Source organism: Cervus elaphus, chromosome 23 (genome assembly GCF_910594005.1).
Source record: "Cervus elaphus chromosome 23, mCerEla1.1, whole genome shotgun sequence".
NCBI lineage: Eukaryota > Metazoa > Chordata > Mammalia > Artiodactyla > Cervidae > Cervus > Cervus elaphus.
Window position 1 is genome coordinate 34,689,772 of NC_057837.1, and position 14,664 is coordinate 34,704,435.

A 14,664-nucleotide genomic window follows, 5' to 3' on the forward strand; every position below is an offset into this window, starting at 1 on the left:
TCTTTACCACTGAGCCACCAAGGAAGCCTAAAAATTTTCCCCCTTTTGAGGGGAGAATGAAGAAGTAGAAGCTCATTGTCCACATTAGAATCAGATGGATGCGGACTTCAGCTGTTACTTAACTTCCTCAAGCCTCTTTTTGCTTAATCTGTTAAGGGGGACAGTAATACCCTCTTTGTCGAGTTTGCATAAGGATTCACTTAAGAGACCCAGCACAGATTCTAGACCATAATAAGGACTCACTACAACCTCATTTTCCTTTAAGCCACAGTTAGATCAAATTCTCACCAACTGTAAATGTCACTTTTCAAAATAATTATTTTTAATACACTTAACATATTAAAAACAGCCCACATTTAAAATTGTAATACTAAGTATTTGCATTGTAGAATTGTGCAAAATTAATTTTACTGAGTGAGCCTTTCATGTTTCCAGTTAATAAAAGTCCATGTTTAGTGCCTGGGAGTCCTATGAGCCTCTTTAACTGTGTTATGGGTAATTTCGCAGGATTTCCAGAAATGATGAATGTCAGTGGAAATTTCGACTTACCATTTAGTGCACAGTTCTCTGAAATCTGTGATTTAGTAGGTGACAGGTGAGGGGTTTTAGATCACACCATCTGGGAGAGAGGCCTTGTAAATGTGTCGTGGGATAAACCACTGTTGCAGCCGCGTAGCTGTGAAAGACTTGCTACAGTCGTACCGTTTCAGTGTTTTAAAAAACTTCATGGCATTTGCAGCTTCTCTAAACACTCCTGTTGTTCAAACTACTTTAAAAAAAAAAACAAAACTTGTGGTTATTATAGCATAACTGACCTTTATTGCAAATCGCTTTGTTTTACGTTTTTTAAGATTTTGTTGTTGTTATTGTGGATCACCTTTAAAGTCTTCATTGAATTTCTTACAGTATCATTTCTGGTCCATGTTTTTGGTTTTTTGGCCCCAAGGCATGTCAGGGATCCTAGCTGCCTGACCAGCACCCCTTCATTGGAAGGTGTGAAGTCCCAACCACTGGACCACCAGGGAAGCCCCTGCCTTGTTTTATTTTAAGGAGCCAAATGTTGGGAGAGATGGTTCTCAGCACTTCAGTTGTCCTTGGAAGATAATGAGCTCTGATGCTTCCCAGGACTGAACCTTGAGGGGTGGTGATGCACTGCCTGTCAGATGATTCAATTACTTCTCTTATCACTAGCAATTCTTATCCTTAAGTAGGCAAGGAAAGGAAAAACTTGAAATGTTCTCTGTGTCATCTAGACACAGTCATTTACAAACGGACGCACACTTACCCATCACCAACATCCCCAAAGATACTCCTTTTGCAAAACAGATCCAAAAAGGAAACCTTCATTTGCCTTTCATTCATTCAACAAATATTTATAGGTACCTTCCTCTGTGCTAGGCATAGAGAATATTCAGTGGAAAATATGCATTCATCTCATCCCACCCTATAGTTACCCCCCACCACTGTGCCTTTACCCCCCAAGGCCACACTAAGACTACTTTCTTTGGTTTCCTCTGAGAGATGTTCTGTGTATACATCGGAATTAGTTTGTGTGTGTCTCTCACTACTTTTTAAAAAAAAAATCCAAGTGATAGTATCTCACATCTTGGAGAGTGTTATGTATCACTTTGCTTGATTGGCTGAGTATTGTATTTGTACCCTGTAATAGTACTTTGTTTCTACTGCTGCATAGTATTCTGTTGCATGGTTGGCTGTTGTATTAGTACCCTCCTGCTGAACATTTGAGTAATTCCTAAGGAGTTTTTCCCTCTATTTTTGTGGCCTTGCCCTCTTTCTCCTGTTATGATTTTCTTCTAATGCATCATTTCATTCCTTATTACCTCATCATTAATGATTCTGGGAGAAGGGACTCAACATCACCTTCATGATCTGTTCTATACCTGTTCCATCTGTATGGAATTCCCAACAGATCGAGTTAAGTGTGAGTAAGTTCAGTTTATCCTGTAAGGCCTTATCCTTTCACCCCACAGATTTCTTCTGATTATTGATCATGAGGCTAATTGATATACTTTTCTACCCCAGGATCTACCTCTTTGAATTTCAGGGAACCTGGGCAAAATTGACTGCGTGGCAGGCCCCGTACCTGTCACCCAGGGCTCTGTCTTCCCAGGTTGCTCACTGATCAGTACTCTCCCTTGCTGGGATTGTGGTTACCCTAAAGTTTCCTTTGCTCCGGGACCACAATCGGCTTCCTTTTCCTGTGACTGTCATTGGTCTTCATGTGAGATTTTATTTCCACTGTAATATAGGAATTTCTGAAGATTCGTTGAAGCATATCTACTTTAAATACATCATAATTAGCCCTCTCCCTCCCTTCTGGAGCAGTTCAATAAATATAACTGGCTCCATTGCTGGGAACCTTAACTGTCAGAAGATTGCTTTCTTATACTTAGTCATAAAACCTGGGGAGCCCCTTCCTAGCCGAAGTCTTTGGGGACTTTGAGGTGACCTTGACCACCAGTTGTTGCTTCAGCTGCATCTTTTGTTCTTTGTTATTTCTGCTCCTCATCACGCTGACAGAGCCATTCTCTGCTCTGAGGGTCAGTTTTTCCACTTCTAGTTTCCTCCTGTTTTCTCTCTAATCCCCTTCTTTTCCCCTCTTTGTGTGTGTGTTTTCTTTAAAGCAATTTCTTCTTCAGAGCTTGCTTGTTTCTTTGTACCCCAATAGCATCATTTACCATTCTCTCTTATTACCTCCTCAGATGGTTAGTCATTTGGCCTCACCTCTCCCCTTTAACCTTAAAAGGTTTTTTGTTTGTTTATTTGTTTTCTTTAAAAAAAAAAAAAATCATGGTGCTATCCTTATTCTGATGGTGGGCAAGTTAAATTGAAAAAAAGTATTCCAGAGATCTATTCTCTATTTCTTTTTTTAATTTTCAACGTAACATGGCAATGTTCAGTTTGCTTTTAAATTGTGTTTTTTTTCCTTTCATTTACTGATCACTTTATTACAAGTATCACTTACAAATTTAACAAGTAATTATCAGATTTCTGAACACATCCGTAACCCTGTTCCAGGCCCTAAAGAGGTAAATAAACTCCCCATCGTCAAGGAATTCACTTTTATGGAGGGGGTGTGGGGTGGGGACTGCAGACCATAATGTAATCCATGAGATGGAGCAAGTGTGCTGGAGGAGACGGAAATGGGAAGTGGGGCAGGGAGTTCAGAATGGGGCTACACGTTTACTAAGGCTCTTCGCTTTACTAAGAGAAGAGTTTGCTATGAAGAGGCTATTTGAGCAAAACTTGAAGGAAATGCTGCAGCCCTTACTGGGGATGATCTAGGGAAGCAAGTCAGGGTGGTAAGAGCAGCATGTGTGAGTCTCTGGGACTCAGGTGTGTGGCCCCTGTGAGGATCAGCAGCAAGGCTGCTGTGCCTGGAGAGAACCCAGGAAGGGACTAGGTTGGAGCACTCCCAGGAGCCCAGGGCTCCAGGCCCTTAAGGCCCCTGCAAGGACTTAGGCTCCGGTCTGGGATGAAGAGCCAGTTGAACAGACTTGAGCAGACAAGTGAGGTGTCTTGTGCTGCAATGCATTATTGTCACATATTATTGTATTTCACACAGACTTGAGACTAATTAAGGCCAACATAGCGTCTCTTTCAGCTCTTCTTGCTATAAATACTGTGTATTCCATCACTTAGGAGTAGGAACTAAACAGAAATCGCCCAGTGATGGGTTGTATAGATGCAAAGACCATTGTGATTGTCAGTGTAATTATTTAACAAGCTTTGTCACTTGGCAACCAAAAGCTGTCAATAATTTTAAGCTCTCTGTAAACTCTCTCAATCCTGGTTTAATGTATTTATTTACAGCTTACTTCAGTACTTCTTCCAAAAGGTTAAAATGAGGTTTAACATGAAAGATGTTTAAATTTAAAAGCTGTGGAAATAGAACTTAAAAAATAAATTAAACTATGCAGGAAGATGAAGCAGATATAGCCAATCAGTTTAGGTGACTATTATGAGGTGATCAACCAGTCAGTTTACCCATGAACTTTATGGTCACAAAGCCAAAAAGGAAAACAACAGATTACATAATTATCCTTGTCTGATCTTTCCGACCTTAACATGAGTCTTTTTCCTTCTTCCTCTAATGTATGTTATAATACCATGGGAAATATGTTTCTAGCATACTTTTTCTTCACCAAACAGTGATTACTGTCTAGAATAAGTTGGTCAGTCAGTACATATTTTAACCCTGTTACGCTATTTATTTGCAGTGTCATTTTTGCGGAAAAAAATCAATTTTGTGCCAAAATTGTTAGTTCACTCACTGTAGACATTAAAATCAAGGTTGATTTTTAATGTTTAATGGGCTGTTTCACTAGATTGCCAGCTAACTAAGGGAAAAGCTGTATCATTTCATCTTTATACGTTTCACATGACATGATACATGACATGGCATGAAGTAGCAGGCAGTTGTATCCAACTCCTTGCAACCCCATGGACTGTATTCCACCAGGTTCTTCTCTCCATGGAATTTTCCAGGCAAAAATACTGGAGTGAGTTGCCATTTCCTACTCCAGGGGATCTTTGAACCCGAGTCTCTTGCGTCTCCTTCATTGAGCAGGTGGATTCTTTATCAGTGTGCCACCTGGGAAGCCCTTTATACCCTTGGAAGTTCCTAAACAAATAGTTCTTTGATCCTCTTCCTATAACTCCCAAATCCAACAGGCTCTGAAAACAAAAAATGTTATCAAAAGTTGGATATTAAAACACATTCAGAGGCAAAGCCTAAACTGAAATAAGAACTTTAAAAATCATTCCCCGACCCCCCACCTTGTGAATGCTCATATATTTCACTACAGAAGTGGTAATAGGTTTAATTCGGGGTATTATGCAGACTCTGCAGGGTGTTATGTAACATCTGCTGTAAGCATCTTATTACTTTTTTAAAATTTGAAAGTGTAAATTCCAAAGCACATCTGGCCCCAGTGGTTTCAGAAAAAAAACCATGTGTGGCAGCCATCTCTAGAATAGTGTGGGTACCTGGAAAACATAAGCTGACTGACACAAGGTACCCAGAAATGAGAAATTCTTCTGCAGCCAGGACTCAGGAGCTTGAGGCCTTAGGGGAGAAAACCAATGATTCAGTCCTTAGAAGCAGTGCATGGAAATGTTTCCATAATTGTCCCCTCAGAGCGGTAATCATGGCTTTTCGGTCAGCCTAATAAATCTCAAATATGAAGTGTTAGCCTGTCAGTTAAAATTGTTCCCATCGGTGTCCTGGAAGGGCCTCTTTGTGTGATCCATGTATTTTTTATGTTGTCTCTGTGTCTTTATCACTCTGTATCTTTTTGTTTTTCTTCCAACATGTGTGTAAGGTGTCACATCAACTTTTTTAATACTGGTGATTTAATTGCAAAAGCACACATAAACAGTTTGAGAGGTGTGAGAAGAAATTCACAAGTCACACGGGGAAGCAGCCACAGAGCCAGCATTCAGTCTGGCTTGCATCGCTGTGTGTAGGACAGATGGCGCTGCCAGTGGGTCAGATGTGTCCTAAAACCGAGTGAGAAAGGAGTTTGGGACAAGAAACGTTTGTTTCCTACCAGAGATACAGTGGGATGCAATATGGGCTTTGTGCTCACAGAGCATCAGTTTAATAGGGAAAGCAAGACATTTATATGAAAGAAATGAGAGTCTGCAGCAGAACATGCCAGAGGGGATGTAGGCCAGAGCTCAGGGACAGGGTGGGGAGCACTGGCCTGTAAAATAAATCAGAGTGAGGTCAACGGGGAGGATGGATTTGCAGAGTACAAGGACAGTCCCAGCTTTCAGGATGCTCTGTGTTTCGTAGTAGAGATGAACAAACAGATAAATTACCATGGAAAGTGGTGAGCATTATGACAAGGGCCATGGAACCCTGGAGAATAAGTCATCAGTCCCTGGGAAGGTGGGCAGGAGCTGACCTCCATCTTGAGGAACACTAGCTCTGCACCCAAGGGTAGGGCTGGGTCCAAGGATGCTTCCAGGCAGAGATGGTTGGATGCTTACCTGTGCTCTCACCACAGGACAGTGATCCCAGAATGATTTTTTTTTTTTTTAATGTTGTGTTGTCCTTGCAGGCGAACCAAATATCCCTCCTGGGGCGATTCACGGTGGGAAAGGCCTGCAGAATAAGAGTCAGTTTAGAACCATCGCTCCAAAGATTGCACCCCAAGTCTTGGCACCCAGAGTGCTGCCGGGCCCGGCGCCCTCACTCTCTGATCAGGCGAATCCAGGCCCTTCCCTCGGCTCCACGCCCCTGGGGATGCCCCCGCAGAATTACGCGCTGATGCAGGTGGCCGGCCAGGAAGGGACCTTCTCGCTGGTCGCTCTGCCGCACGTAGCCTCAGCTCAGCCGATCCAGAAACCCCGGCTGCCTCTGCCGGAGAACCTAAAGCTGCCCATCCCCCGGTACCAGCCTCCGAGACCCGGCAAAGGAGTCAGAAAGAAGCCGGGGCTCGGTTCCTCCTCCGAGAGGGGTTGCAGCAAACCTGCCCAAACCCAAGCAGCCCCTTCCCCACCTGAGCATCCTGAGCCCCCACACAAGCCCAGGCCACCCAAGCCGGCACCAGACCAAGCCCCAGCTGCGCTGACCAACAGGAGTGGCCACCGAGACCCCGGGCCTCCAGGGTCCAGCAACCACGGAGGTCGGACTCCTCCTGCCACCCCAGCACTGGCCACACCAGAGGAGCCCTCCGCCGAGCAGGGCCTCCTGAAGAGTTCAGGAAGAGCGAAAGTTCCAGGCAAGAAAACCCCCAGGAAACTTTCTGCTGTCGCCAGTGAAAAACCTCAAGAACCGGTCGATCCCACCAAAGCCATTTTGTCGTCACCAGGCGTCATTGGAAATGCGGTCCAGGTGCCCTCTTCCATCCCCAGAGGTAAACTGCCCATCCTGCCCTACTCGAGAGTGAAGACGGCGCAGGTTTACAGGAGCGGAGCCGCTGTGAACACTGCGCATGTCCCCTTCCCTGGGCTCAGGACTGCCAGGGACCAGACCCCCTCCACCCCAGAAGGCTTCCGTGCGGCCCCCCAGGTGGGGGACAGGGGACCTGCCCCACCGGCTCCTGGGCAGAGCCCCGGTGACACTGCCTTCTGCCCAGCCAGCAAGCCCGACCTCAACCACAGAACAAAACTGAACGGTGAGACAGTGAAGAGAAGAGGAAGAAAACGCAAGGGCCCAGACGATCTTCTGACATTTCAGGGGAAAAGGTGGAAATGTGTCCTTAGTTGTAAAGACAGCAAAGAAAGAGTCAAAAGTGATCCCCAAGAAGCCAGGAACCAAAAACCGGGGGCCGTGAAAAAATACCGGAGCATCATGCCCAAACCTGTCCCCGTCCTGCCAGCCCTGGCCTCGCCTCCAGCCGCCCTCCAGCCCCCGCCACCCGGGAGCCTGGTGTCTTTCGATCACTCCCTAGCCCCCAAGCATCTGGACTGGAAGGAGGACGGCCAGCCCCCAAAGCCCGACTCTGCCTTCAGAAACGGGTTCTCCGGCCTCAGGAAGACTTGGCACCGGAGCCACGTGTGTGACAACCCCTTCTCCTCCAAGCAGCACCTCCGCGAGCACACGAGCGCACCCCCGGACAGCCGGCCTTACAGCTGCCGGCTCTGCCGGAAGGTGTACAAGCGGCGGGGCAGCCTGAGCGCGCATGTGCGGCTGCACCACGGGGACTCCCGGCCCAGGAAGCTTGTGTGCTGCGAGTTCTGCGCCAAGGTGTTCGGCCACATCAGAGTCTACTTCGGCCACCTGAAAGAGGTGCACGGTGTGGCCATCAGTACCGAGCCCTGCCCCTGCGAGCCGCAGCCGGGGGACCTGCCGAGGACCAGAGAGCAGACCCCTTGTGAGGTGGAGGGACTGGTGGACAGGTAAGTGCGGGTGACGGGGGACCTGGCCAGAAGGAGCTTTCAGATTCCAGATCAGGGTCAGATCCCACATTCCTAAAGGTGAGTTTGGAAAGACAGCCCTCAGATTAAGATTTGAGAAGTTAACTGCTACCACTTACCTCTGTTCTGTGAAGAATGGCCTCATTTCTCTTTGGTCCCTGATCATTCATGATTTTTGACCAATTTCATCCTCCATCAGCCAGGGCACAAGGGCCAGCTTGAGAGATGCTGTAGACATTGGGGCATGAGATTAATTTTGCATCTGAAATATGAAAGAGTAACTTAACATCTATGGTTATGGTCCTTTTGACGAGTAATTTCCCCCAAACTCATTTCCTGAGAATGTATATTGAAGGAGCATCGTTTGCCCCAAAACTGGCATACCAGGTGGTGGGGACTCAGCCCCTCCAGGGCAGACCTACCCCTCAGCACTTGGTCTGTTTCCCCTTGATGCCAGGTAAGCCGTCTCCTACATCGTTGCCTGTGTGGTGCTGCTTTCCAGCATTGTAAACAAGGCAGCTGAGTCATGTGAAAGCCTGTCAGGTGGGTCAGAGGGTCCTGAGTAAACCAAGGAAGCACCCTCAGTCTGTCCCTTTTGCTCTGAGTGACAGAGAGGGTTTCTGTAAGATGCATGCACATCAGTACCATGCAAATCAAACCTCTCCCAGCACTTTAGAACCTCGGTCCCTCATCATCGCCAGTTGTTCTGATGGTTTTCAGTCCTTTCTCTTCACGTTCAACTCAGTCTCTCACAGTCACTGAAAATAAGCTACACCAGTCCTGTTTCTTCCTGGCTTTTCCGGAGTGTCTCTGTGTCTCTTTAGGCATTTCCATTCCCTTTTAGATACCTGTGCCTTTTCCTAAGGTACATAGCCACCTCCCGCAAAGAAACCTCACTTCTGAATGGTTAATGGAGTCCATTTTGATTTTTAGGTAAACTGTGCAAAGTGCATTGGGTACTTGGGGTTAGGAAGGCCCCCCTGATGGGTGGAGACAGTCATCTCAGCTGGACCCAGTGGGTTCCTGCAACGCTTGGTACCTCCTGCTCTCCTGGTGGGCACACCTGTTGCCATGGTAACCAAAGAACAGTTAGCTCTCAGAGGAGATGCATAAAGGAGGACCCTCTTTGCGAAGTGGCCCTGCTGGCCTGGGAGGTGTGAGGCCCCACCGCACAGGTCCGACATTGACCTTCACCGTGGCCTCTGCCTCCCACACGGTCTCTACTCTTCCTGCCTTTGACCTCAGGCCAGGAGCTGTCAGGAGAAGTTTTTCAGTGAGATCTGACACATTCTCTCCCCCGTTTCCAGGGAGACCAAGTCCAACCTGGAAGAAGACCTCCTCATGAACCAGAATGATGAGGCCAGGTTCCAGATCAGATGTGGTCGCTGTCAGATCACTGCCCAGTCTCTGGCTGAAATCAAGTTCCACCTGCTTTCCATTCATGGCGAGGAAATCCAGGGCCAAATGCCAGAGGAGAGCTCACCCTCCCTGGGAAGCAGAGCAGCTCAGGGAGAACTGACTAAACAGGCTGCTCCTTTCTGGAAACGTCCTGAGAGAAGGAAGCTGCTAAGGCATCATCCCTCGGCCGGGGAGCTCTGTGCAGTCCCCAGACTGAAAAGACAACTCTACCTCCATCATCAGAACGACGTGGAAGCCCTCACGAAACAGGAACGAGCGCAGCCAGGACCCAGTGAGCCCAGGGGAGACCCCCAGGGCCCCAAGTGTCCTGGCCCCCAGGCTGCCCTGCCTCTGCCCCAGCCTGGCTTCAACTGTGTCCTTTGTGCGCAGATACTAGGAAGCAAAGAAGAGCTACTTCTGCACTGGGAGTGGCAGCACAAGTGTGAGGACCCCCCCAAACTGTGGACGATTTTCAGCACGCTCTCCAGCCAGGGAGTTGTCCAACTTTCCAGCGAAACCAGAAAATGAAACACGGGGTCGGGGGTTAAGGAGAGGTGTGTGCTCAGCTGCCTCTGTTTCGTGGAGGTGCTTAAACACCAGAATCCAACAAGTTAGGATCAGCATTAAGTAGCAGGAGTGATCTTTGTACATAGTCTTATTTTATTATGGAATATGTATGTACATATGCTCTTGATGCATATTTTTCTAACATATACAGTTTTATTTGAAAATCCTATATCCTGTTAATGTCTGAGACTTATTTCAGATTCAATAAAAAGATAAATTTGCAGACTGAAATGAGTTCTATTAGCCTGTTCTTCAAATACAGTTTTTAGTGAAAACATGTGTTTGTGTGTGTGTGTGTGTCCTGTGTTCATTCACATGTTTTCTGTTTAAGTAGATTAATGTGATAAATTTCCAGGTGGGAAAAACATTTCAGTCTCAACCCTGGCGTACTGTTGATCTTTATCAAATTCTCTGGTTTATTTGACTATGCCATGGAGCAGCATAATTAATAAGGTTCCCATCTATCATAATTGAAAATCCATGTTTTCAGGACTTTGACTTTTTTTTTTTTTTTTAGGACTTTGACTTTTTAAAATTTTGTTTTCTTAAAAGCACATTTCCCTGAAGATGAGATGCCAGTAAGTCTTTATACTGACAAAGCGCTCCCTATCAAAGTCATCAGACATTTTTTAGGACTTCAGCTAATAGAGAAACCACTTTTTGGGTAAAGAGTTATTCTCAAAAGGTCTTTTGAGGTAGAAGATTTACAACCCAGAGAATGAAGAGGGTGGTTCAGCCCAGAGGTCGAGGTGTGTCAGCAGCCTCTCCTCCCTCCCCGGGAAGTGCTGTCGTCACTGATCAGTTTTAGATGCAACTGTGCCTTTCAAGTTCAGGTTCTCTTTGAAAGTCAAGAGTAAGTGATTGCCTCTTAAATTCCTGGGAAATTACCTAGAATCAGAAAAATCACCATCTGAAGTCTCTGGCCATCCTGACTGCAAAATCGTTTTCTCGGAATGGGGGAATTGGAGCTCTCAAGCCATTCACGTCCCAGCTTTTGGCTGAAAGCACCATACTCGTGGCCAGCCTGGAGCCCAAAGCTGGGCTGGGGCAGTGTCCTAACAGTTTTCTGTGTTAAAGGAAGTTATCTAAACCCAGGAAGAACTAAATTCTAATTGACAAGCTAGTTGATCTTAAGTTATCTTTCTTAGTGTCTCATTTTGTTTATTTTTAATTGGAGGATAATTGCTTTACAATGTAGTGTTACTTTCTTCTGTACAACAGTGTGAATCAGCCATAAGTATGCACATATCCTTTCCCTCTCAAGCCTCCCTCCCACCCATCCCCCATTCTACCCCTCCAGGTCATCACAGACCACCACCACCATCCATCACGCTTCACCTGGCCTTAGAGAGATAATATCAGACCTACGCTGTGTGGTGTTTTTAGAACTGGGTTAGTCACAGGACAGCTTTACCATTCAGCTCAGCATCTGGTTTGTTTTTGGAAGAGTGGTCTCGAAAACAGTAAAAAAAAAAAAAAAAAAAAAAAAAAGATCTACCATGAATACTACTTGAGTTCAAACCAAGAAACTTGAGTTTAGCTCTAAAGTGGCTCTTCAGCCCCTCTGTCTTCAGATGCTAAGCAGTGTTTTTTAAATACTGGCCAAGAAGACCTCGGGCAGAGGAGTGGGTCTGGAGGATGGTCGGGGCAAAGGTTTGGGGACAGAGTATGTCCACCCCACATGTAGAATCAAAATCCCCAAGGTTGTAGGGACTGTCTCATCTGTGACCCATATTCTTGCAGTGAGGGTGAGACAGTGAGGGCTTAGACAGCCTCTGGAAAGAAAGAGAGGATTAGGTTAGGACGGGGCCAAGAGCGCAGCTGGGGAAATGCAGTTGGCTCATCGTGAAGTCCTCTGCCAGGTTCCCCTTCTCATCAGGACGCTCCCTGAGTTACACTGGGAGCAGCCCAGCACCACCTATGAGGAGTCATCTCTGGCCCTTGATGGTGACACTTCCTCCATGGGAATTCTGAGAAGAGGGCGTCTGACTGAGGAGGTGGGAGAAAAGAGGGAGTGATTTAGGTAAAGAACTTGGGGGGTGGGGGGGATTCCTTGGTGGCCCAGTGGCTGGGACTCCACGTTTCCCATCAGGGGGCCCAGGTTCGATCCCTAGTCAGGGAACTAGATCCCACATGCCGCAATGAAGATCGAAAACCCCGCGTAGCCAAGAAAGAAAAAAGAACTTTGGCATCAGCTCAGATTGACAAGCCAGGGGGAGGCCTTGCCTGACAAGCCTTCCTAGGGTGCAGCTGTGTTGCTAGTGCAGCCCCTGCCTATGTACAGAAACCAAAGCCAGTAGCGTTTGGAAGGAGGTGCCATGAGCCTCACTGCCTAGGACTTAGCTTTCTGGGCTCTACTATCCGTCCGGTAAGATGGGAGACATGACCCCACCTCGAGGCATCCGTGGTGAACAGTCGAAGCCACACATGTAAAACGTCGGGCATATACTCCAGCCAGGGAGTAAGTGGTGGTTGGTATTTATTCTTCTTTTGGCCAAACTTACAGGAAGAGGTATGTGATGCCCCAGGAGGATCATTTAAAACAGCTCAGGTCAGCCTCCTGTCCAGAATTCAAGGACAAAAACAATGGAGAACCACATAAATCTGCATCTTTAAAAGTACATTTTAATTTTTAAATAATCAGACTGGGATTTGGATCGCATGGAAGTTTGGTAAGTGTCTATTTAATCAGTGAAGTAAGTGAAAGTGTTAGTCGCTCAGTCCTATCCAGCTCTCTGCCGACCCCATGGACTATATAGCTGGTCAGCCTCCTCTGGCCATGGAGTTCTCCAGGCAGAAATACTGGAGTGGGTTGCCATGCCCTCCTCCAGGGGATCTTCCCAACCCAGGGATCGAACCTGGGTCTCCCATATTGCAGGCAGATTCTTTACAGTCTGAGCCACAGCAAAGCCCTTTTAATCAGTACCAGAGGCAAAATTCACTGAATTATTTCCATTCCAAGCTGCATGTCGGTCCCTTTATGGCCTCCCCTGGTCCTGATCCGGCTGTCAGCACAGACCCCACCCAGTGTCCTGCTCTTGACAATGGTTTTCTCAGTTTCCCATGCTGGACCATAAACCTCCTGAGGGCAGGGACTATGTCTTTGCTCAGCACGTAACAAGGAACGCTGCACAGTATTTGTTGAAACAATGGATATGTGAGCAAAAGACAAACACAATCACCCCTTTCCCTTTCTATGACTAAACCCAGCTTCGGGAGCTCCTGAACTCACAACCAGGAAGGAAGAGAGGCAAATTTGGTCTTAAAAGCAGCACATTCATTTCACTTAAATGTCTTTTGCTTCTTGGAAAGTTGTCCTGGAGCCAACAAAACGAGAATTATTTTTTTCTTTTTCTTTTGGCCCTGAATTATTTCTGAAAGTTACAGCGGTTTAGATTTGTATTGTTTTATTAGCTGTCACTTTTATTCATGTCCCCTTTTGTTTCTCTCTCTTTCTCTGGGCCTCTTCCGGCTCCAGCTCTGCGTCTCCTCTCTTAAGCTGTTCCTCATATGGAAAGCTGTCTCTTCATCACCACGCCATAAATAATCCAACCTGGGTGCGTTCCATTGTCTTCCCGGGCTCCATGCTCCCTCCCACCTCCCAGCTGCCCAGCTCCAGTCTTCTGTGGCCCCAGTGACAGGGTTGTTGGCAATAAATGCTCGGCTTCATTTATTTATTGGAATTCTCAGATCTAGACTGGTTTGCTCCATTCAAGCTACTGACATGCTTTGTTAGGTACATATTTTATAGACTCCCCTCCTTTGCACTGAGCTCTAAGAAAAAGGGCCCTGGTAAGGATGAAGTGGGATTTAACAGATTTTTAGCTTCAACTTTATACTGACTTCCCTGACATTAGACAATCGGCAGCTTATCTGGGCTTGGAGTGCAATCCAATACATATTTGAACCACATCCACCTCTTCGGGAATGATCCTTGTGGAGGTGAAATGTTTATTGTAGCTCATATTTGGTCATGGTCATGGTAATCCCCATAATAAAAGTAGAACCTCGGTTTTGCAAGCGTATTTTAAACTTGTGTTTGGATGTTAGCTGAGTGGTACGTCACATCTTCCATGCTCTGAAGTGTGAGAATGTTTCAATGTGTTGCCTTAACCCTAGGAGAAAATTCAAAATCTATTGAAGGAAACCAAATGTGACAGCTAAAAGAGAGGTAATGGTTACTTGATCTAATTTTGATGTGAAACATTTACCCAAGTTTGGGGTGTTTTTTTTTCCCCAATGAAACTTGCTTGCATGCTCAGAATTGCCCACTATACCTTGGGGGTAGTTTAGCTGTAAAGAATTCACCTGTAATTCATTCTATTGGATGGCAGTTCTTGCCTCTTTTCGTATGTTCCAGAAACAAAATTGCAAGCAATTAGCATCATAATAGATTATGTTTTGATAAATCAGCCACTAAGTACTACTCAAAAAAATGAAAGATTTTACCTTCTGTCATTAAATAGGAATTTAATCTCCAGCCAGGAGTTGCAAAGAGACTATCATCAGATGTTCTAAGGGCATTTGCAGAAATAGCAGTGAACTTGATCTCATTATTGCCTGAGTTATCATGCAGATCTTACTATAAAATTCTGGCCTCGAAGAAGATCCAGGTGCTCAAACACATGAGGTGCAGGACCCTCCCTAAGCTCTGGCTATTTCCGGAATAGCCATCTCTAAGAGTGCGCTCTTAGGAAACTAACACACTGCCTTTTCCTAGTCTCATCGAAATTAAAGCACCATTAAATTTTTCATAAAACATTCAGTGAACCAAGCCTTTTTGACAATGGTTACAATTAAGGAAAGTTA

General features: G+C 46.0%; 1 protein-coding gene across 8 annotated transcripts in view; it reads left to right on the forward strand.

The window, feature by feature from the left end:
• Positions 1–10,086, forward strand: part of ZNF438 (zinc finger protein 438) — a 188,099-nt gene extending 178,013 nt beyond the window's left edge. For all 8 annotated transcript variants that reach the window (XM_043883385.1, XM_043883388.1, XM_043883387.1 and 5 more), the window contains 2 exons: positions 6,090–7,872; positions 9,198–10,086. In XM_043883385.1, the coding sequence (XP_043739320.1) occupies positions 6,090–7,872; positions 9,198–9,816 (2,402 nt within the window). In that variant the 3' untranslated portion in view covers positions 9,817–10,086. The remainder of the gene's footprint in view (positions 1–6,089; positions 7,873–9,197) is intronic.
• Positions 10,087–14,664: the final 4,578 nt, after the last annotated feature.